This window comes from Anomaloglossus baeobatrachus, chromosome 4 (assembly GCF_048569485.1).
Source record: "Anomaloglossus baeobatrachus isolate aAnoBae1 chromosome 4, aAnoBae1.hap1, whole genome shotgun sequence".
NCBI classification, from domain to species: domain Eukaryota; kingdom Metazoa; phylum Chordata; class Amphibia; order Anura; family Aromobatidae; genus Anomaloglossus; species Anomaloglossus baeobatrachus.
In genome coordinates this window covers 265,269,860-265,294,248 of record NC_134356.1, presented here as the reverse complement: position 1 = coordinate 265,294,248, position 24,389 = coordinate 265,269,860, and the positions used below count along the sequence as shown (strand labels likewise).

General features: G+C 44.0%; 1 protein-coding gene across 1 annotated transcript; it reads left to right on the top strand.

The window, feature by feature from the left end:
• The first annotated feature begins 1,966 nt into the window (after positions 1 to 1,966).
• Positions 1,967 to 23,201, top strand: NDUFA12 (NADH:ubiquinone oxidoreductase subunit A12). Its single transcript, XM_075342444.1, has 4 exons — positions 1,967 to 2,114; positions 17,262 to 17,344; positions 18,615 to 18,702; positions 22,977 to 23,201. The coding sequence occupies exons 1-4, from the start codon at positions 2,026 to 2,028 to the stop codon at positions 23,155 to 23,157; spliced, it is 441 nt and encodes a 146-aa protein (XP_075198559.1). The 5' UTR covers positions 1,967 to 2,025; the 3' UTR covers positions 23,158 to 23,201.
• The last annotated feature ends 1,188 nt before the right edge of the window (positions 23,202 to 24,389 follow it).

Sequence of the window (24,389 nt, the reverse complement as noted above, 5' to 3'; positions counted from 1 at the left end):
GGTGCGCAGCATGGGGGATGGAGCACGATGGGGGGTGCGCAGCATGGGGGATGGAGCACGATGGGGGGGTGCGCAGCATGGGGGATGTAGCAAGATGGGGAGTGCGCAGCATGGGGGATGTAGCAAGATGGGGAGTGCGCAGCATGGGGGATGTAGCACGATGGGGAGTGCGCAGCATGGGGGATGTAGCACGATGGGGAGTGCGCAGCATGGGGGATGTAGCACGATGGGGAGTGCGCAGCATGGGGGATGTAGCACGATGGGGAGTGCGCAGCATGGGGGATGTAGCACGATGGGGAGGTGCGCAGCATGGGGGATGTAGCACGATGGGGAGTGCGCAGCATGGGGGATGGAGCACGATGGGGAGTGCGCAGCATGGCGGATGGAGCACGATGGGTGCGCAGCATGGGGGATGTAGCACGATGGGGAGTGCGCAGCATGGGGGATGTAGCACGATGGGGGATGTAGCACGATGGGGGGTGCGCAGCATGGGGGATGTAGCACGATGGGGAGTGCGCAGCATGGGGGATGTAGCACGATGGGGAGTGCGCAGCATGGGGGATGTAGCACGATGGGGAGTGCGCAGCATGGCGGATGTAGCACGATGGGGAGTGCGCAGCATGGCGGATGGAGCACGATGGTGGGTGCGCAGCATGGGGGATGTAGCACGATGGGGAGTGCGCAGCATGGGGGATGTAGCACGATGGGGGATGTAGCACGATGGGGGATGTAGCACGATGGGGGGTGCGCAGCATGGGGGATGTAGCACGATGGGGAGTGCGCAGCATGGGGGATGTAGCACGATGGGGAGTGCGCAGCATGGGGGATGTAGCACGATGGGGGGTGCGCAGCATGGGGGATGTAGCACGATGGGGGTTGCGCAGCATTGGGGATGGAGCACGATGGGGAGTGCGCAGCATGGAGGATGGAGCACGATGGGGAGTGCGCAGCATGGAGGATGGAGCACGATGGGGAGTGCGCAGCATGGGGGATGGAGCACGATGGGGGGTGCGCAGCATGGGGGATGGAGCACGATGGGGAGTGCGCAGCATAGGGGATGGGGCACGATGGGGGGTGCGCAGCATGGGGGTTGGAGCACGATGGGAGGTGCGCAGCATGGGGGATGGAGCACGATGGGAGGTGCACACCTCCCCCCAACACACACACACACACACACAGGGAACCACAAACACCGCCATACACAGACACCCACACACACAGACAACGCTGCACACACACAACACCCAACACACAAACACCGCGGCATACATAAATATACGCACATACCGCACAACACACACATTGCACAAAACATACCTCCCCCAAAACACACCACACACACACAAACCGCGCAACACACACACACACACACACACAGCGCGACAGACACACAGCGCTCCACAAACAACGCAACACACATACAACACCGCTCTCACCCCCCGCCACACCCAGACAACACCCAGAACATGTACAGCCCCTACACAAACACTTGGTAACTACACACAACAACATATATATATATATATATATATATATATATATATATATATATATATATATATATATAAAATCTATAACAAAAATCATACATGAACTACACAATACTTAAATTCTAGAATACCCGATGCGTAGAATCGGGCCACCTTCTAGTACATATATATATATATATATATATATAAAATTACCCCTTAACCACAATATTTTACGGGTACTTTTACTGATAATGTGTGATGATATGCTTAACAAAATTGAAAGCTAAGTCACATAATGGGGCAGATTTTCTCTTGTACATGCTGCAGACTTCGTGTATGTGTGAAGCCTTTAGTAAGGAGGACTGGATTGTCATCAAGCCGTTGTAATGTTCCCAGTGGGATCAGGGGGCTGTGTGGGCAGGCTGCACTAATGGAGAGCACAGGTGACGTCACCAGGTGCCAGCGTCTGCTCAGTGGAACTGCATCTCCGTAGCGCCAGTTTCCGGCCGGAGCACTTTGTGAGGTGCACCGTGCTGCCACAGCCGGGCGCAAGATGGCGGAGTACATACAATTAGTTCGGAGGGCACTGCAACAGATCCGGGGGCACGGCGGACTTACCGGGTCTTTCTGGCAAATTCTGAGGTAGTGTGTGCGGATTCGTGTAGGCTCCGGCGGGTTACGTCCTGTGCAGCAGGCATTCCTGTCCCTTCCACCTTGGCTGTCACCTTGCAGTGCTGTGTGCGGCTGTACGCTGCTCCGCTCCAGCCTCCCTCCCCACAGCACTGTACACACTGGGACGGTGGACACTGACTGCTTTATGACATTCATTAATGTGCTGTGCCATCTTGTAATACTGCTCTGCTGTCAGTCAGGTCTCTTAAGGCTTGGAAGACCCCATTGACTTACAGCAGAAAAGTCTACCACAGTATTTTATGGAATACCTTGGCGGTGGGGAAGGGGGATAATTTATTTTTTTGTTTTGTGGCCTGAGCTTTAGTGAGAACAGGGCTTAAGGAAAGTTTTATATTCATATTATGGTGGCGATTATTTGCTTCCTGCCCACCTGCTGATGTAGCTGCATAATGATCCATGCAGATGTCACTGTGGGTCTCTATAATCTGCATATACTGGATTTACTATTTTAAATCCATTTTTGCTCTATATCATATTGGAGTGCCTGAATACACTTGTGCTCATACTGCAGATCTGTAGACTTGCTGTCAGGCCAAGAATTCAGTGCTAAAAGGGAATTTGTCACATTGTTTTTGCTACCTCATACTGTAGTGTCACAGAGAAACGTTTGATTCCAGATTGAGGCAGTTTTAATAAAATCCCAGTTTTATCTGCTGCAGATCTACCAGTTCTCTCAATGCTGATCTCTGTATAACCCCATTCACACCACTGATTGTCAGCTTTCTGGCTACACTGCATGGGGAGAAATCTGCTAATCATGGTGTGAATGGGGTGATATAAAGCTCATGAATATGGAGGACTACGTGGCAGCAGGTATACTAGTGATCTAAGCTGGTGAAACAGTGAATTATGCAAACTATAACAAACAACCCATTATGTAACGCATAACTGAAATCAGGGTCTCTGTCTCCACTAAAGGAGAGAGCAAATCCAGCATCCGCTTGGTTAAAAATAGGCTTTAATGAAAATCAATTAAAAATCCATAGAAAACATGACAGCCAGTGAGGACATGTATCCTCACATGTGTCCTCACTGGCTGTCATCATGTTTTCTATGGATTTTTAATTATTTTTCATTACATCCTATTTTTAACCAAGCGGATGCTGGATTTGCGCTATCCTTTGGTTTCATGTTAGTCCAGGCTTCCGAGCACCGCACTCACATTCAGTTACCTGGTGAGCTGTATGTACTTTTGTATTTCTCTGTCTATACATTGCGCTGCTCTTTGATTAGGTAGCAAAAACCAGGTGACAGATTCTCTTCAATACACACAAATGTGCTGGACATGACTGCCAAGGACTTGCCTAAAGAATCAGACAGATCAGATAAGTGTCCCCTGTCTAAAGTGGCCAGTTCATGCTTCCCTGAGTATGTGGTTTTGCTTTTTTTTTTTCATATTTCTTTATACAGTCCCAGACATACAGGCCTTTTATTTTTAGTGCTAACATTTATAGTGTTACCTAGGGGGGGGGGGGGGGTGTGAGTCTTTAGGCTGCTCTGCATTATTACCCTGTGAGAAACGCCAGTAGTACAATCCATCAAAATTAACATTAACTTAAAAGGCCCTGGTCACTGAAACCATGTTGTGGACTCAAAAACTGGTCACTTTTGACCTGGTGACAGGGGTCCACTTTAAATAATGAAGAGAGAACAATGAGATTTCAATGGCGTTACTTCACAATTTTACATTTTTTTTAAATTTTTTTTAAACCACTTTTGACATTGAGGACAAGCCTTTAACTGGGATTGTTCAGCCTCTAAATTTACAAGAGGCATAGATGGTTTCAATACTAAATATAAAATGACCCCTCCTTGCTCTAACTCGTGTGTATCCATCTCTGCCCCTATAGTAGTAACACAATATTCTTTGGTTACCTGACTTTTTGTCTCCCTGCACTGATCGTTCACTCTGAAAACTGTTCAAATCTTTCTACACCGAGGGAACAAAATACACCTTTAGGCCCTGTGCGCACGCTGCAGCTTTACCGCAGAAAATGTGTCTAAACATTTCTGCAGTCATTCCCCAGCAAAACCTATAGGCATAAAAAAATGCTGTACGCACACTGCGTGGTTTCTTTATACCCACGGATTTACCCGTGGAATTTCCGCTGCGAAATTAATGTGCATGTCGCTTCTTTTCTGCAGGTACCTGCGGTTTTTGCCATAGATAATAGTAAAAACCCGCAGGGACTAACCTGTGGAAAAACTGCGGCACACCAGTGTTAAATCCTCACCAAAACCACACCAATTCGCAGCAAAACTGCATGGCGATTTAGTTGCGGCTTTGGTGCTTTTTTTTTTACTGTAGGTGCGGGATTCTTTCAGAGGGTCTGCTTTTTCCTTAAAGTCAGTTTTTAGTGCGCACAGGGCCTTGGCCTATATAAGTCTATGCGTGGGGGGAGGAGATCGCACATAGAAAATGCTGATGCCTCTAGTGTAAAAGGGGAAAACGACTAAACTACAGGATATAGGTGATATAATGGTCGAAATAGTTATTCCTCATATATACCCAACAGCTTATTATGACATGTCACCTCAAAGTATAGGTATACTTGATAGGAGTCTTCCACTACTCATGCAACCCCTTCTCATTCCCCATTAAAATAATAAAAGCTTATACTCCCCTCCTGTGCTGGCGCCGTTCCTGCAGTGTCGGGGCTCACGTGTGGTTATTACATCACGCGAGCCCCTGCAGCTTCTCTCCCTGCTATCGGACATATAAATAATCAACTGAAAGGGAGAGCTGCTGCTGCTGCCGCTCATTTCTTAATTACATGTAATCCCTTGTTTGATCCAATTTTTTGTGCACCCATTGACTTTAATGAACAAGTCTGATCAGGGATTCAGATCAGAACAGTGTGTGTTGCAGTTTTTACATGCAGATCAACTATGTGTAAAAATGTTCATATGAACTAGCACATTGCCTTGCTTGTAAGTGTTCTCACCCATTTTGCATATGGACATCAGATGGATGTTTAAAGGGAACCTGTCACCAAAATGTTCGCAATTAAACTAAAAGAATCCCCTTCTGCAGCTCCTGGGCTGCATTCTAGAGAGGTTCATCTTGCTACTGGCCCCCCTTTCAGACCTACATAACTTTATAAAATATTACCTTTTGCTATGGTAATGAGGTTTGCTGGCCCCGTGGGCGGGCTGTATTTTGTCTGTTATCCCCCCTCCTGCCGCTGTTTGGTGTCCCCCAGTGTCCATTTACATAGATGAGGCCACCGCCCTCATCTTCCGCAGTGCTCCAGGAGTCTCGCGCATGTGCAGTGACACTATCGCGGGACTGAGCAGTTTTCAAATCGCGAGCGCCGGTAATGTTATTGCGCAGGCGTGAGTTTATGGGCAGGTACTTTGATGACGCTGGTGATGACCTTCACAGCGCCGCCCATAATCTCGCCCCTGCGCAATAACCTCACCAGCGCTCACGATTTGATAACTGCTCAGTCCCGCGTTAGTGTCACTGCACATGCGCGAGACTTCAGGACCACTGTGGAAGATGTGGGCGGCGGCCTCATCTATGTAAATAATAATAATGCAGAAGAGGATTCTTTTAGTTTAATAGCGAAAATTCTGGTGACAGGTTCCCTTTAATACAATTAGCCCCAAGCAGGGGCATAACGATTGCACATGGTATGACTGCGATCAGGCTCATGCGGGGGAGTGCTTTGAAGCCAGTCCCTACACCTATTTCATCTAAGTGTACGTCTGTGGTCTCACACTCCTCTGAAATGTATTGTGGAACAGAGACCCACTGGGTTCATGCACTGCAATAAACTCAGCTGGCTAGTCAGAGGCTGGCAGCTGACTTCAGCATGCCAGTCATTGGTAGTGCATAGTAGTGATGTCATGCATTGCCAGAATGCAGAAGACATCAGCTGCCAGCCTCTGCACCGAGTATAGAAGAGGTCATGGTGGGTGTGGGGTAAGGTGAGAATAATTATTTACTTTTTTAATGTGTTACAGAAAAACAACAGAATGGGGAACATTATTACAGGATGGGCTCTGGAGGGGGGCATTATAACGTTATGGGGACATTACACCCGGAAGGTGTCCAGTGTGGGGGACATTGTGCCAGGAAGGGGGACATTGTGCCAGGAAGGGGGACATTGTGCCAGGAAGGGGGACATTGTGCCAGGAAGGGGGACATTGTGCCAGGAAGGGGGACATTGTGCCAGGAAGGGCCACTGGATGGGGGACATTGTGCCAGGAAGGGCCACTGGATGGGGGACATTGTGCCAGGAAGGGCCACTGGATGGGGGACATTGTGCCAGGAAGGGGCACTGGATGGGGGACGTTGTGCCAGGAAGGGGCACTGGATGGGGGACGTTGTGCCAGGAAGGGGCACAGGATGGGGGACGTTGTGCCAGGAAGGGGCACAGGATGGGGGACGTTGTGCCAGGAAGGGGCACAGGATGGGGGACATTATCATTGGAAGGGACACAGGGCAGCATTACTGCAAGGGGACCAAAATGTGATATATTTATTTTTCTCCAAAAGTAATAAAACCTAATGGTTATGTACTGATTTTCACTGCAATCAATATTCCAAAGCATTAATTATATGTGCTTGAAAAGTTTAAAGGGAACCTGTCATCAGGAATTTGGCTTTCAACCTAAACGTTTCCCCCTCTGCAGCTCGTGGGCTGCATTCTAGGAAGGTTTTTGTACTTTTTGTGCCCCTTTTTAAACCAAAATAAACACTTTATAAACTTTTACCTTTCTGTTTGAAAATCTTGTTAATTTTCCATGGGGGCGGGCCGTGTGGCGTCCGTTGCTGTAGCTTACGCCGTCCCCCATGCTCCAAATCATGCCTCATAACGCCGCCCACTGCGCCCGAGGTCCCGTGCACGCCGGGACACCTAGTGACGTGGTCGCATGCACGAGAGTATGGGCGGCGCTGTGATTGCATCGCAAGTGCCCGCCCATACTCTCGTGCCCGCCCTTTCCCCCACTGCCTCCAGCGTTCTGCGCCGGCCCGACGTCACCTCCTTCCCATCGTACCCTGCAGCAGGAAATAGATGGGAGGAGCGGAGCACAGGAGAAGCAGAGGATCTGAGCGACGTACAGAGGGGAGAGCGCGCACACGAGAGTATGGGCGCGCACTTGCGATGCAATCACAGCGCCGCCCATACTCTCGTGCATGCGACCACGTCACTAGGTGTCCCGGCGTGCACGGGACCTCGGCGCAGTGGGCGGCGTTATGAGGCATGATTTGGAGCATGGGGGACGGCGTAAGCTACAGCAACGGACGCCACACGGCCCGCCCCCATGGAAAATTAACAAGATTTTCAAACAGAAAGGTAAAAGTTTATAAAGTGTTTATTTTGGTTTAAAAAGGGGCACAAAAAGTACAAAAACCTTCCTAGAATGCAGCCCAGGAGCTGCAGAGGGGGAAACGTTTAGGTTGAAAGCCAAATTCCTGATGACAGGTTCCCTTTAAAGCACGTGGGCTGTTCAAAAACATGTGTAAAATACTGTAGTCATATCAACCAGTATTATTAAACTTTATTATTATTTGACCTTTATAGTGGCGGAAAAATAAAAAATAAATGTTTTTGTATATCTGACATCCCCAAAAAAATGGATTAAAAGTGACCAAACAGTCCTATGTACCCAAAATTGGTATAAGTGAAAAGTAAGCTCTCACATAGTGTTGTCTCTGGAAGAAGAGATATAATTCTGAATTATTTTTTCCAACCATAATGAGCAATGTTTTTCTTTGTTCATTCTACCTCCTAAAAGTGATGAATGAAATGAAAACTACATCTTCTCATGTTAAAAATTAAGCCCTCATATACAGTGCCTACAAGTAGTATTCAACCCCCTGCAGATTTAGCAGGTTTGATAAGATGCAAATAAGTTAGAGCCTGCAAACTTCAAACAAGAGCAGGATTTATTAACAGATGCATAAATCTTACAAACCAAAAAGTTATGTTGCTCAGTTAAATTTTAATACATTTTCAACATAAAAGTGTGGGTGAATTATTATTCAACCCCTAGGTTTAATATTTTGTGGAATAACCCTTGTCTGCAATTACAGCTAATAATCGTCTTTTATAAGACCTGATCAGGCCGGCACAGGTCTCTGGAGTTATCTTGGCCCACTCCTCCATGCAGATCTTCTCCAAGTTATCTAGGTTCTTTGGGTGTCTCATGTGGACTTTAATCTTGAGCTCCTTCCACAAGTTTTCAATTGGGTTAAGGTCAGGAGACTGACTAGGCCACTGCAACACCTTGATTTGTTCCCTCTTGAACCAGGCCTTGGTATTCTTGGCTGTGTGCTTTGGGTCGTTGTCTTGTTGGAAGATGAAATGACGACCCATCTTAAGATCCTTGATGGAGGAGCAGAGGTTCTTGGCCAAAATCTCCAGGTAGGCCGTGCTATCCATCTTCCCATGGATGCGGACCAGATGGCCAGGCCCCTTGGCTGAGAAACAGCCCCACAGCATGATGCTGCCACCACCATGCTTGACTGTAGGGATGGTATTCTTGGGGTCGTATGCAGTGCCATCCAGTCTCCAAACGTCACGTGTGTGGTTGGCACCAAAGATCTCGATCTTGGTCTCATCAGACCAGAGAACCTTGAACCAGTCTGTCTCAGAGTCCTCCAAGTGATCATGAGCAAACTGTAGACGAGCCTTGACATGACGCTTTGAAAGTAAAGGTACCTTACGGGCTCGTCTGGAACGGAGACCATTGCGGTGGAGTACGTTACTTATGGTATTGACTGAAACCAATGTCCCCACTGCCATGAGATCTTCCCGGAGCTCCTTCCTTGTTGTCCTTGTGTTAGCCTTGACTCTTTGGACAAGCCTGGCCTCGGCACGGGTGGAAACTTTCAAAGGCTGTCCAGGCCGTGGAAGGCTAACAGTAGTTCCATAAGACTTCCACTTCCGGATGATGCTCCCAACAGTGGAGACAGGTAGGCCCAACTCCTTGGAAAGGGTTTTGTACCCCTTGCCAGCCTTGTGACCCTCCACGATCTTGTCTCAGATGGCCTTGGAATGCTCCTTTGTCTTTCCCATGTTGACCAAGTATGAGTGCTGTTCACAAGTTTGGGGAGGGTCTTAATTAGTCAGAAAAGGCTGGAAAAAGAGATAATTAATCCAAACATGTGAAGCTCATTGTTCTTTGTGCCTGAAATACTTCTTAATACTTTAGGGGAATCAAACAGAATTCTTGTGGTTTGAGGGGTTGAATAATAAATGACCCTCTGAATAAACTTTTCACAATTTAAAAAAAAAAAAAAAAAAATAACATTCTTTTTTGCTGCAGTGCATTTCACACTTCCAGGCTGATCTACAGTCCAAATGTCACAATGCCAAGTTAATTCCGAATGTGTAAACCTGCTAAATCTGCAGGGGGTTGGATACTACTTGTAGGCACTGTAGCTCGATATATAGAATGTTTAACTAATGGCTCTGAGTTTGGCAACTCAAAGAAACCCCACTTTTTTTGTTATTTTACTAATGTAATAAAGCTTCATGTAGACTTATATAGGTGCGTGTCGTCTGAGATATGTTGCCAAATGGTATTTCCATCTCCAAGAACCTATCCCAATATGTAGTAGGTGTCATAATAACAATGTTAGCAAATACCTCCAATTAGAAATATGGTATAGTTCTTCTGATTCGCTGTGTCTCATACTTCAAGTGCAGGGCATTGCAGCTTACGTATCAACCATGAGCAACTAACTGTCACTATGAATGGACGTAACCATGGATACCCAAGCTAAAATGTCCTGCACATGAGGTAAGAAACATTTCTATATCAAGAGAACTATACTACATTTCTAAGTGGAGGTATTTGATGATGATGATGATGATGATGATGATGATGATGATAATAGTAGTAGTAGTACTACTTTACATTTATTCCACATATTCTCCACTGATGTCAGCACACTTCTTACATCGGTATTCCAAGTTCTGTAAGGCTAGCAAAAAGAAGAATTTCTGTTGTGGCTCAAACAAGGCATCTGTAGCAGCCATGGCATTAGAAATGGTGTGAAATTTCCACCCTTGAGGTGTCTCTTAAAGTTTGGAAACAGATAATAGTCGGAGGGAGCTAGATCTGATGAATAAGGTGGGTGGTCAACCAGTTGGAAGCCCAGCTCAGCCAGTTTTGCTGTGGTTGCTTGTGCAGTATGAACGGAGGCGTTGTCTTGCAGGAACAAGATTCCTATGGACAGCTTACCGCGCCTTTTGGCCTTCAGAGCTGCCTTCAATTGGTCCAAAACTTTAATGTAATACTTTACATTGATTGTGGAACCCTTTTGAAGGTAGTCCACTAGCAGCACACCCTCCTTATCCCAGAAAACAGACGCCATTGCCTGAGTGGCTGATTTTTGCACCCTGAACTTCTTTGGATGAGGAGAACCACTGTGCCTCCACTCTTTTGACTGCTCCTTGTTTTCAGGGTCATACAAATAAATCTAGGTCTTATCCATAGTGACCAGTCGATCCAGGAAGTTCTTATCAGTCCGGAAACGCTGACAAATGGATCAGGAAGTTCTCACTCCCATGCTTCTCTGATCTGTTGTCAAACATTGGAGGACCCACTTTGCAGATAGCTTCGTCCAAATGTTCATGGATAATGACACAAACTCGTTCATGGGAAATCCCCATGATATCTGTTATTGCGTTGATTCTTCAGTATGAGATTGTGCACAGTATGGACGATCTCCAGAACAACAACCACTCTCGGTCGTCCAGGACGTTCCTCATTATTGGTGCTGAAGTGGCCCGGTTTAAATTTGGAAATCCAGTTCTTAACTGTGGACTATGAAGGGCACTAATCCCCCAATGTCTGCGACATATCACCATGAATATCCTCTGTGGACTTTCCTTGCAGAAACAAGAATTTTATCACTCCTCTGCTCTCAGTTGGGGGAAATATCGCGTTAGACTCTGCCATAATGTTTTTCCGCGTGCGTAGAACACTGTTGCCATAAGAAACAAACACAACATTTTGAAAACATAGATTAGACACATAAGGCTTTCCTGTGATGTAACATTCGTTACCATAGAAAGAAAAAAAGATCACAAAGCCCAAGACTTATCAGCAGCCCTCATGTGTATACACTGTATATATAATATATTTCCTGTAATGCTGCAATGTGTGCGTTAATGCTAAATTAGGCCTGGTCATTAAAGGAGTTTTCCAGGCTCAAGAGAAATGTCTGCAGTCACCTCAGGTTACCTCAGACTGCTGAATCATTACAGTGTGCAGCGTTGACCGAATTCACCGCTAATTTCCAGGGCTGTGGAGTCGGGGTCGGTGCTGATTTTGGTGGAGTCGAAGTCAGTATAAAATAGACCGACTCCGACTCCTAAAATATATAATAAATTGGGTACAGCAGTTCAATGCAGAATGTGCTGAACATTTTTTCATAGGAATTTGGGAAAGTTATGAAATGTCCTATAAATGGATTTTCTATTCCTGATCTAAGGCCCTGTACGCACTGGAAAACGGAATTTTCTCAAGAACATTCCACAGGCACTGAAAGATTACCGCACTCGCGGTAAAAAAACGCGTCAAACCGCACCCGAAAACCGCATGCGGTTTGCCGCGTTTTGCTGCGGTTTTACCGCGGTATTGTTCGCGGTATTGCCGCAGTTTTGCCGCCTGCAGATTGGTACATGTGCTTTAATGCATTCAATGCAATAAAGCACATTGGAAAAAAAAGTTATTTCCTTCCTAGATAGCAGATAGATAAATAGAGAGATAGAGGGATAGATAGACAGAGAATCCCTGTGAGCACACGCTGCATTTCTCACGGTCGGTAGTGAGTTCACATTGCCGGCCGTGGGAAATGCCCTGTAATTACCTCTGCAGGCTCCCTGCGAGGCTGCATTCATTCAGCACTGTGTGTCAGTCGCGTCTGGATGCAAGCATCGCAGGACGTGGATTACGCCGGAGCTGTGTGTTTCGGGGGGGGGATTAATAAACGGGTGAACCAGGAGCTTTTTTGTGTTTTATTTAAAATAAAGGATTTTTCGGTGTGTGTGTTTTTTTCACTTTACTTACGGGTTGATCATGTCAGCTGTCTCATAGACGCTGCCATGATCAAGCCTGGACTTAGTGGTGGCGATCCGCCGACATTAACTCCTTATTACCCTGTCTGCCACTGCATCACAGCAGCAGGAAGAGCTGGGGACACTCCGGTACTGCCGCATAATGGATGCGACAGTCCCGGGGCAGCTGCGGCTGATATTCTCGGCTGCGGGAGGCGGGGGACATTAACCCTGCCCCTCGCCCTCCCCAGCCTGAGAATACCGAGCCGCCGCTGTGTGCTTACCTCGGCTGGAAGGTAAAAATACGGCGGAGCCCACGTGTTTTTTTTTTTTTCTTTTTCTATATTTCCGTTTGCTTTCTATGTGTATTCTATATGTCTGTGTTCTATGTCTGTGATGTGTGTGTTTACTCTCTGCTCCGCTTCCTCTTCCTGTCATAATGACATCACTTCCCTGCAAACCGCAGGCAAGCGATGTACATTACCGCAGGTAAACCGCTAAATACCGGAGGGAATAACGCAGGAAAACGCAATGAACCGCACAGAATTTGCTGCCTGCGTTATTCCCTGCGGGATTTCACGATTACATTGCGTGGGCGGCACGGTGGCTCAGTGGTTAGCACTGCAGTCTTGCAGCGCTGGGGTCCTGGGTTCAAATCCCACCAAGCACAACATCTGCAAGGAGTTTGTATGTTCTCCCCGTGTTTGCGTGGGTTTCCTCCGGGTACTCCTGTTTCCTCCCACACTTGAAAGACCTACTGATAGGGACTCTAGATTGTGAGCCCCAATGGGGACAGTGTTGCCAATGTATGTAAAGTGCTGTGGAATTAATAGCGCTATATAAATGAATACAATTATTATTATTATTATTATTATTAATGGAGTGAAATCCCGCAGCGACGTGCGGAAAAGAAGTGACATGCAATTGTTTTTGCTGCAGGAATCCCGCAGCAAAACATGCAGCTGTCAAATTCCACATAGTGCGCACAGCATTTTTTTTTTCCATTGGTTTTGCTGGTGATTCACTGCAGAGATGTTATGAACATTTTCTGCAGTGAAACATGCAGCAAAACCGCAGGAAATCCGTGGGAAAAACCGGTAAGTGCGCACAGGGCCTAAGGCTGCATTCACACACAGCTTTTTGCTGCGTTTTTTTGAGGATACATTTTTCAGCTGCAAAAGCAGATCAGGTTTTTAAAAAACTTCATCTCCTGAAAGGTTTTTGAGCTCATAGATAATGTTTTCAATAGCAAAAGCAGATTAGAAAAACACCACACAAACTGACATGCTCATCCTTTGTGAGGATCTTTTTTTGAGCCCAAAAACAGATCCTCACAAAACGCTGTGCCTGAATGTCATATCTTGAAACCCATTTCCTTTGCTGGGATGCCCAGAGTCACTGCATTTCACTGAATTATTTTGCCATCAATGTTCGATATATTTGTGACAACAAAGAAATTGTTAGCAAGACACTGACAGTAAAAGATACTAAAGCTCATCACACCAGCCAGTTTCTCCAGGCCTTAGTGGAAAAAGTTCTGCAAGATTACAAATTCAAAAAAGAACAGATTCTTGCTATTGTAACGGACAATGCTTCAAACAGAAGTACAATTAAACTGATGAATGAGAGTAATGAACAGCTAGAAGAAAATTTAGGATTCAGTATGTTAGAGATGGAAGGCCACAGTGCTGTTCATGTAACTGAGGAACAAACAGATATTACAACAGAAGAACAGCAAAATGATACTTTAGGATTAGATCTTGTTGAAGCTGCTTCAAAACACTTTCATATTTATCACATGTGCTGTGTTGTGCACATGCTGCAGCTGGCAATAAGAGATAGTCTGCAAGAGGGACATGCTGGAAATCTGATTGGAAAAGTGAGGAAATTGGTTATTGCCACCAGAACCCCTAAAATTGATTCCATCTTGAAGAAACGTGCTGGGAAAGGGGCAATTGTTGATCAAGCCACTCGGTGGGGCAGTACTTATTTAATGATTGAGCGATTCCTTGAACTAAAATCGTTTCTTAGGCCCGTTTCACACGTCAGTGAAAAACACTGACGTTCTTCACTGACATGTAAAACACGCACATGTCCCTCCGTGTTCCGTGATTCACAGCACACGTGGGTTGTCCATGTGCAATCCGTGATTGCATATGGACGTTACTCACCTGCCTTCACTGCTGCTGTCCATGGTGCTGATCTCCTCGGCTCTCCAGCGTCCGCTCACCGCTCTCAGCACTAACTTCCTGGTCAGCATTTCCTGCTCTCATGAACATTCATGAGCCAGGCAGGAGTTGCCGAGAGCGGAGCAGGCACAGCGAATCGCAGGCAAGGTAAGTTGAAAATTTTGAATATTTAATATGTCCGTGATTTTCTGGCACATGTTTCACTGATCACACACGGATCACACCAGTGTGGTCCGTGGGTCATCAGTGATGCCAGACAAAAACTGACATGTCTCCGTGCAGAATCACGGCCACACGTGCACGCTGCACGGAGACGCGTTCAGTGGAAAATCACTGATGTGTGAGCAGACCCATTGATTATAATGGGTCTGCGTATCTCAGTGATTCTGGTACGTTTTAAAAAAAAGCACAAACGTACCAGAATCACTGACGTGTGAAAGGGGCCTTATAGATATGGTGAACCATCAGGTAACCCTAAATAAAGGTCAATGGACACAGGTGGCTGAATTGAAGGAATTGCTTAATCACCCATTTACCGTGACTAAAAAATTACAAGCTGAGGATTTAACTCCTGGCATTTTCATAAGGAAGTGGAAGAACTTGCTATTTTGCCTGTCCCAAAGAGGAGGATTAATCGCAGATGTCATTTCTGCTTCAATGAAACGGAGAAAGATACAGCTATTGGAAAACAAAATTCTTCTGGCAGCTGTTTATGTGGACCCAAGTTATCGTATACTGCTTGATGATCAACAGCATACTAAAGGAAAAGAAGCTCTGACTGAGGTAGCAGTTAGGATAAGCGGCTACAGGACTGCCAGGCGCAAGAGGACTTGGGTCCTGACAGTGCTACTGCTGCCATATCTTCATCCTCATCAGATGAGGAGTTTAACTTTGACAAATATTTGGATGACATGGAGCAGGCAAAGCGTTGCCGCAAGGAAAAAGATTTCATTCCATCTCCTATAGCAGCAGATTGACCAGATTTCAGCAAAATTTTTTACTTGCTCTCAAAGAAATAGAAAAATTCAACCGTTCATCAAAACTGACTGTGCATGAGGCAATTCCTTTATACCCGGAAATTGTTAGAGATGTTGCCTATGTGGTTACAACTTTGCCCCCAACTTAAGTTACTGTAGAGAGGTTGTTCTCTAGCCGTGTGTGTGTGTGTAATATATATATATATATATATATATATATATATATATATATATATATATATATATATATATATATATATATATATATATATATATATATACACACACACACACTGTATATTACATATTACAATTTATTTTTTTGTGTTCTAGTTTTGTGGAGTAGGAATCTTGCTAGTGGGAGCATTGCCTAGTAAAAGACTATGTGAGCAAGGATGGTTGACCTTAGAGAGATCAACATCCACCACTGCGGAGACACCATCACGTGTTTCTCAATGCAGTGATTCTAGAGCAATGCCCCCTGGGAAATATTCAAAGCAAGAAGGCCTGCGGAGACACCATCACATGTTTCTCAACGATGGCAGGAAACTAGCCAGGTCTTTCACCGGGAAGGAACAACCACGGGAAGGGCAGTCTCCAATTGCTTTGAATATTTCCCAGGGGGCATTGCTCTAGAATCACTGCGTTGAGAAACACATGATAGTGTCTCCGCAGGGAGATCAAAATCCACCACTAAGGTCAACCATCCTTGCTCACATAGTCTTTTACTAGGCAATGCTCCCACTAGCCAGATTCCTACTCCACACTGATGAGGGGCAAATACCCCGAAATAGCTGTCTGTGGATGGATACCATAGGTGGTCTCCTTGACTGGATACTGCCCTTCCCGTGGTTGTTCCTTCCCGGTGAAAGACCTGGCTAGTTTCCTGCCAGCGTTGAGAAACATGTGATGGTGTCTCCGTAGGCCTTCCTGCTTTGTGTATGTATGTATGTATGTGTGTATATGTATATACATATACACATACACATACACACAAGATATACAGTATATGTAATCTATATTACATAGTGTATTACATATTTACAATTTATTACAGTTTGTGTTCTAAAGTTGTATTCCAATAAATATATTTTATGTTCTATCTAAATATGTTGATTATTGTATCATAACAATGATTAAATGTCTGTTCACATTACACTACAATAAATTTTTCACTTAAATATAAGCAATATATGTCGGAGTCGGTGCAAGGGAAATTGAGGAGTCTGAGTCAAAGGTTTGGCTTACCGACTACACAGCCCTGTTAATTTCAGCAGGAGTGAGAAATCATGTGACAACACGCATTGCTAATTAGATTCTCATCCACTTGTTTAAATAATTGAAAATTGAGTTGGCATGTGCCCGTAAGTATGCAAATCACATACTTGAAGTTTTGTGACTGTCTAATCACGCTAGAAATTGAGGGGAATCCTAGCAGTTTGCACATTCACACCATGGAGTTCCAGACGTACATTCTTTAATTAGTATGCATTTTCTGTCTGAGAACCCTTCCCCACCCATAGCCATGTGTCTTATTTCACATATATAGCTTGGTCCTTTGCTTCCTATGCAGAGCAAGTTTTTTAACTGCAGGTGAGGTTACACATAAGTTAAGGGACCCCAAAAATAGAGATTACCTTGGCGTTTGGTTTTGGGGCTCCTTTGCATTGATCAATACAATACAATGGCTAAACATCTCTCATTCCTATTATTCATAGCAGTTATGCACATACCATTTTTGTTTAACTTTTTTCAGATAGTCCATTGTATTTTTCAGTCTAGTATTCCCATAGCAGTTCTGCTTTTCATTATTTCCCTATACATTGTGACTGGTGTGCAACTCTTTATCCTATTGTTTACGATTCAGGTAAATTAATCTATAAACTTATTTTCCCCTCTCTCCTTGTAGATCCACTGACCTGAAAACTGGCGCACTTGTTGGAATTGACAAATATGGCAACAAATATTTTGAAGACAAGCGTTATTTTTTTGGTAAGATTTCTCTTTAATATTCCCAATGGCCATCCCTTCTAAAATCAATGGCAAATATTAATTATGGACCTGTATAAAAGCAAGATGCCCTGTTTAAAGTTGTAGTGCAAGCAAATCACACTTCTCTTCGTCCCTTTTTGGCTATATACTGTAGTCTTGTAGTATTACTATTATTACTACTAAAAAAAAAATATTTTTCAGTTTCAACACCCTTCCTATAATTGAGGAATTGCAATAGAAAAAAAAAATGTAAAAAAAAAAAATAAATTGTGGTTTTTGTTATGTGATGTTGGCAAATATGGTGGTTTTCCATTTAGGACGTTTTAGAATCATTAATGCCAAAAATGTCCTTTTTTTCTATTAGATTTGTTTATATGAATAATCTAAATACCGTGTTTCCCTGAAAATAAGACAACAGTCTTAATATTAATATTGCTTAAGTAATGCTTATTTTTGGGAAACTTTTATTTTTGGTTGCGGGTACGCCTACCCCCAAAAAAAGGCAGGCAACCCCATAAGAATGATACTTAACAGACCTTGGACATCTGCCATCCTCCTGTATCCTACAGAGTGCTCCCAGCAAGTCTTTTTGTGCTCAACAGCGGTCTTCCCCTGCTTCTGGCCAACACACACACACACCAGATCGCAGAAACATAACACACACACACACACACACACACACACACACACACACACACACTGATACCGTACTGCTTCTGGCCGGCAGCGCTGTGGTATGTGAGGACCTGCAGTTGAACACAGAGAGGACCTGCAATGGAACGTATCGATGCGTTCCACTGTGTCCCAGGTCCCTGGATCAGTACAGTATCACTTTGTGCATGCGTGTTCCACCACAGGTCCTCGATGCGTTCCACAGCGTCTAGATGGTGGGCTTGTGAGTGATTGCGGGGTCTGTCTTCTCTCTTTTGGGGGTGTCTGCTTTCTATAATGAAGTGTCTTGCTGTATTCTTTAACTATTTTAGCTGAATGGACACTTCAATATTGAACCACACATAGGGCTTATTTTCGGGGTAGGGCTTATATTTAAGCCTTACTGTGTTTGTAAAGGCTGAAAACTCCTGCTAGGACTTTTCAGGGTTGAGCTCATTTTTAGTGAAACACAGTATGGTACTCAATGAAGGTCAGATATGACCCAGTCGCGGTGCTGCAGTATTTATATCTCCTGTAGATAGGATTAGCTATTTGGAGAATAAGAAATTCGGTTTGTCTCTAACTCTTAATGTCTTGCATGTCTTATTATTTCCTGCAGGACGTCACCGATGGGTAGAATATACAATGGAGATGAATGGGAAATATACCTACTGGAATGTAGATGGAAGTATGGTGCCCCCTGAATGGTGAGTGATAACTCTTCATAAAGCTAATGAGCAGCGGATATTAATGATTTATACAGTATTCATACACAGAATGTAGCAGATAACAATTAGGATATAAATTCCTCGGGAGTTTCAATCCTGATAACTTGCACTTGTCAAGGCATAAATGATAACATTGATTTGTTTTGGATTTCTACATACAATCCTAGGAAGGCCAATTATCTGTTTCCTGCTAATTAAGTCTCCAAATTAGTGAAAAATGTGCGGTAAAATCCTTTTAAAGATCATTACTTGCTCAGTTTGACAGCAGAGGGAGTCCCATGAAAACCAACTAAGTATTTCAATTTACCTGCAAAGACGCTGTGTACTGAGAAGGATTCGTAGTCCCCATTGTTCCATCAAATGACTCAAATATTTTGTTGAGCATAAAGCATTCAATATTTTTTTAATTAGAGTGGAACTTGCAAGAAAATAAGAGGCATGTGAATCAATTGCTTAATGAGCTGGCCTGAAATGACCTGGCCTGTCTGTGGTTGTGTATACTATAATTTAATTTAGTTTTTCCACCTTGCATTTAACCAGGTATAGTGTTTTGTATTATTTTGTATGTGTAGACGTTTTATTTTCGCTAATGATTTAGAGTGGGTTTTTTCTTTTTGTTTTTTTTAATTTGTGCCTAGGAAATCGTAAAAGATCTGTGGGGATCATTTTTTTTTCTCCCGTTTTTATTGTGCAATTTCTACTATAAGTAGGGCATCCATTTGAGCCCCAATAACAAAGGAAAACTGCACACTACAATGTCACTGCCAAAACTGATCTGCATCTGATAGGAGCCAGTAGTTCTGCTATGTTGGCAGTCACCTGCCTGCAATCGTGATCACTAGGTCCTATAGAAACATTAACGTTGCCAGTGCTTATATTAAGTATATAGCGCTCCAAGAGGTCTTTGTGGCCAGCGTAAAGAAGGAACGACAGTCGGCAAGTAGACAGCAGGGGTAATTTAAAAAAACAAACAAAAAACTTCTGTCTTTTCTGCAAGGTCCCCTGGCTGTGTCTAAAGCTGGGTTTACACACTGCAAGATCTCAAACGACATCGCTGTAATGTCACCGGTTTTGTGACGCAATAGCGATGTTGTTTGCGATGTTGCAGTGTGTGAAACCTATCAGCGACCTGGCCCCTGCTGTGAAGTTGCTGGAAGTTGCTGATCGCTACAAGTCGTTCAGGACCATTCCTAGGTCCTTTGTTTCCCGCTGTGCAGCATGAAGTTTCAGTGTGTGAATCCTTTTCAGCGACTTTGTTAGCAACTTCCCTTTCAAAAGGCTGCTTATCAACGTCCCCAACAACCAGCTAGGTCGCTCTGCAGGTCCGGATCGCTGTTGAGTTGTTGGCCAGGTTTGCCGGTTTGACAGCTCACCAGAGACTTAGCAGAGACTTAGGGAGGTCGCTGTTACGTCACAAAACCGGTGACGTTACAGCGATGTCCTTTGCGATGTTGCAGTGTGTAAACCCAGCTTAACATAACAATTGAAGACCTGAACTGCTCCTGCTACATTGCATAATCCCACACCATCTATTTGCAGGGGCACTGAATTAAAGACCAAATGCTTTCTTTTGGGGGTAAACTTAGCAGTACATAGAGAATAATAAATGTAAACAGGTAATTTAAACCTTTTGTAAATATGGTATGTACCCACCATTATGGGACTGTCTGCATCATGAGAATAGCAGATCAGATAAGAAAATTGCATCTGAACCAGTAATAGGAGTAACAAAAAATGTTGATATTCCAGAATGTTGATTTTTTTTTTTTCTTTTTGCTCAAGCATAAATGTGGATCGTTGTCCATGGGAAAATATACGACATCCCCTGAAAATGAGAGATCAGCTCCCAGCCACCAAGCGTGAATCCCACCCAGCTCACTTTCCACATTTGACCCAGTCACAGAGGAGGAAGTCTCCAGGCTCCTCTCCTCTTCTCGTCCTACCACTTACCCTACTGATCCCTTTTCCCTCACACCTACTCCAGTCCCTCTCTCCGGTTGTCACCACTCACCTAACTAAAATCTTCAATCTCTCTCTCTCTTCTGGTATCTTCCCTTCCTCCCTCAAACACTCTATCATTACTCCATTATTAAAAAAAACTTCCCTTATCCACTCCCACCCTGACTACTGTAACTCTCTATTAATTGGTCTCCCCCTGTCTAGACTCTCTCCTCTACAGTCCATCCTTAATGCAGCTTCCAGGGTCACCTATCTGGTTAACCACTACTCGGATGCCTCTGCTCTGTGCCAGTCATTGCACTGGCTGCCCATATATCACATGATCCAATTCAAACTGCTTGTTCTCACCCACAAAGCTCTCCACAGTGCAGCACCCCCCTACATCTCCACCCTCATCTCTGTCTACTCTATCACCCTACCCGTTCCCTAAGCTCTGCAAATGACATTTGACTAACATCCACACTAATTCGAACCTCCCACTCCCGGATCCAAGACTTCTTCCGAGCTGCACCAATCCTCTGGAACGCTCTACCCCAAGAAGTTAGGACAAATCACAACTTACACATCTTCAGACACAGCCTAAAAACGCATCTTTTTAGGGCGGCCTATCACACTCCCTAATCAAATCCAATTCACATAGTCCCTCTACAACTTCTCACAACATAACCCCACATCAAACTCCATGGCACCCAAATGCATCTCAAGGCTCTAACCAATTGGTCCAGGAAGCCATTATCCCCCATTTCCTTGAGATGGCTGGATTGTCATTGTAAATAAGCATTGTACCTTGTCCCCCCCCATCTCATTGCAGATTGTAAGCTCTCACGAGCAGGGTTGTCTTTTTTCCTTCTAAATATTGTATTTTCTATAACTGTTACTTGTTTGTATATGATCCTCCTGAATTGTAAAGCGCTGCGGAATATGTTGGCGCTATAGAAATAACGATTATTATTATTATTATTATGCCTTAACTCATTTTTCAGAGCAAAAAATAAGACCCTGTCTTATTTTCGGGGAAACACTGTAGCAAAGCCACAAAAAATTCAACTGTTATATAAAAAAAAAAACCCCAAAAAACTTGGACGAAATTCAAGATTCACTTTGTACGTTAAAGTGTATTCTTCATTAAGTGTTCTTAAGTTTTATATTGATAATTCTACACCTAAATGCACATTATCTAACACGAGACACCGCAAACGTCCACTGGGAACTGATCTATTACTTTGACAATAATGACAATGTCTTAACATAATCTGCCATGAGGGACCCTGTCACTGTTAAATACAGCCTGTTCTGCAGATATGTAGAGCAGAGGCTAATTAGATTGATGCATAGTTTTGTGGGATAAAATGCAGTATATCTTCTAATTTATTCATTGAAATCTCTGATTTTGTGCTTTGGATTTCAGTGAGCGATTGTATTGGTGACATATACTGTATAGGTGTATGTGCAGAGAGCTGCCAATCACTAATAGGACCACCCACTGGACCTCTAAGCCAATACTGAGCAGACCTTTAAACGTACTGATTTAAGGTCCTTGTACCTCGTATATGCAGTGGACTCAGGAGCGGAGCATACTTCATATCTGGCCGCTGCCAGGCACTTTGTACAGCTAACACCGGCCTGAAACTAGTGACGGAAGATAGCTCAGTTTGCTGACGTTCAGCCATTTAGATGCTGCTGTCATTCCTGAGAGCAACATTTAAATAGTTGTGATCAGCATCTGTTTGGGTGCCTATCGCCCCGCTTGCATTGTGATCATGAAGTGCAGATGGGCTACTATGGCAGCTTACTAAAGGACCTGAAGCCACCATCTTTGTAATCCTATGAAGACCAGCCTGTGGCTGGGCTTCTTAATAGACTGTCAACTTCCCTATAGATTGCAATATTATTATAGTATGTGATTAAATTGTCACATGTGGCTTTTTGGGTGCTTTTTTTTTTTTTTTTTTTTTTTCTTCCCCAGCAACTTTTTTAAAATAAATCTGCATCATATTTTTTTTTAGTGTTTTGCAACGGTTTTCTCATTAAAACTGATGAGAAACTGGAACAATATACAATATGACAAATGTATTTAGAATTTGCCTGAAAAAACATTTTTACTGCCAGGAGTGGAGGTTTTGGCTCAACGAAAACGCCACATGTGAACATACCATTATGGTCTTTAGAAAGGGAAGGGATAGCAATAACCAAAAACACCATTGGCCCCATGAGGAATGGATTAAAAAGAATCAGTCATCAGAAAATCGCATATTAAGCAAATATTTCCTTTTTTTTTTCCCATCTCACACTAGGCATCGCTGGCTGCATTGCATGACGGAGGATCCACCATCGACTCATCCTCCTACTGTTCAGAAATATGCATGGGAGAATCACCAATTCAACCTGAGTGCCACTCCCGGACAGTACGTGCCATATTCTACCACTCGCAAGAAGATTGAGGAATGGGTTCCTCCTGCACCATCTAAGAATTAACAATATATTGTGACATAGAGTATTTAATAAAAATTCACTTTCAACTTGGAGTAATTCTTTTTAGTTATGAAAATGTATTTTTGGATCAGATGGTCTATACTACGTTTAAGTCCGGAGTCACACTTGCGAGTCTCTCATTGCATCACCCGTAACGGCCGCACACTCTCCGGACAGGAGCGTCTCAGCTGCATAGAGATACATGCAACTGACCCGCTCCTGTCAGGAGAGTGTGCGGCCAAGCCGGGTGATGCAATGAGAGACTCGCGCGAGTTACACGCGAGGCACTCGCAAGTGTGACTCCGGCCTAATACCTCTTTGTCTTACCTTCTAGCTAATTGGAGTGGGCTGTCACTAATTTATGGTCAATTTTGTCCCAAACAGTGAGATCTCATAGAACTAAATAAAGAATAACTGCACTTTCACAAAACTTTCATTGGCATGTAAGAAGTCCTCATCGGTGGGAGTCTGGGTGCTGAGACCCCCACCAATCCCACAAACAGTTGACAGAAGCCCTGAAACACACACACTGCTGTCTTCACAGACTGAAATCCGCTCATAGATTTTGCACTGAGCCTATGTTCCATGTTGGAGAAGTGCAGCGTTCCACTGAGGGCTTCAGCTCCTTTGTTTTCTAAATTTGTATTAGGCCTCATTCACACTTGCCTAATCACAAACATGAAAAAATGGTGCTGGTGTCAATTATTGTTTTGCATAGAAAATTGGGAAAAGAAGGCTTGGAGAAAAAAAAATAAAATAAACGGAATAAACAAGCCTACTCCACCCACCCCCACAAATTGTAGGGGCTGTTACCACTGTGGCAATTATAAATGTTAGGCCATGTGCGCACGTTGCGTTCTGTACCTTGCAGAAATTAACACATCCTCTGGCAGAATTTGTCATTGTCAAATTTGGTTTTGACCACATAAACGCAGGAAATACGCATGCGTTTTTCTTGCGTTTTTGCCGCGTTTTACATGCATTTCCAGTGCTTAAAATGGGGTACATTTTCAATACAAATACACTACTAAATACATTCTGAACATTCAAACACTAGGAAAAAAGTAGAAAAAAAAAAAATGCATTAAATCATACATTATGATAATTTTCCAAAAATGATAATTGAGATTTAATATTTATGTTAAAAATAAATGTAACATTGTTTGACTCTTCTTTTTTTTTTTGTCGGGCTGGATGTGAGGGCAAATGGAAACCTCTTGACCTCACTATAATGC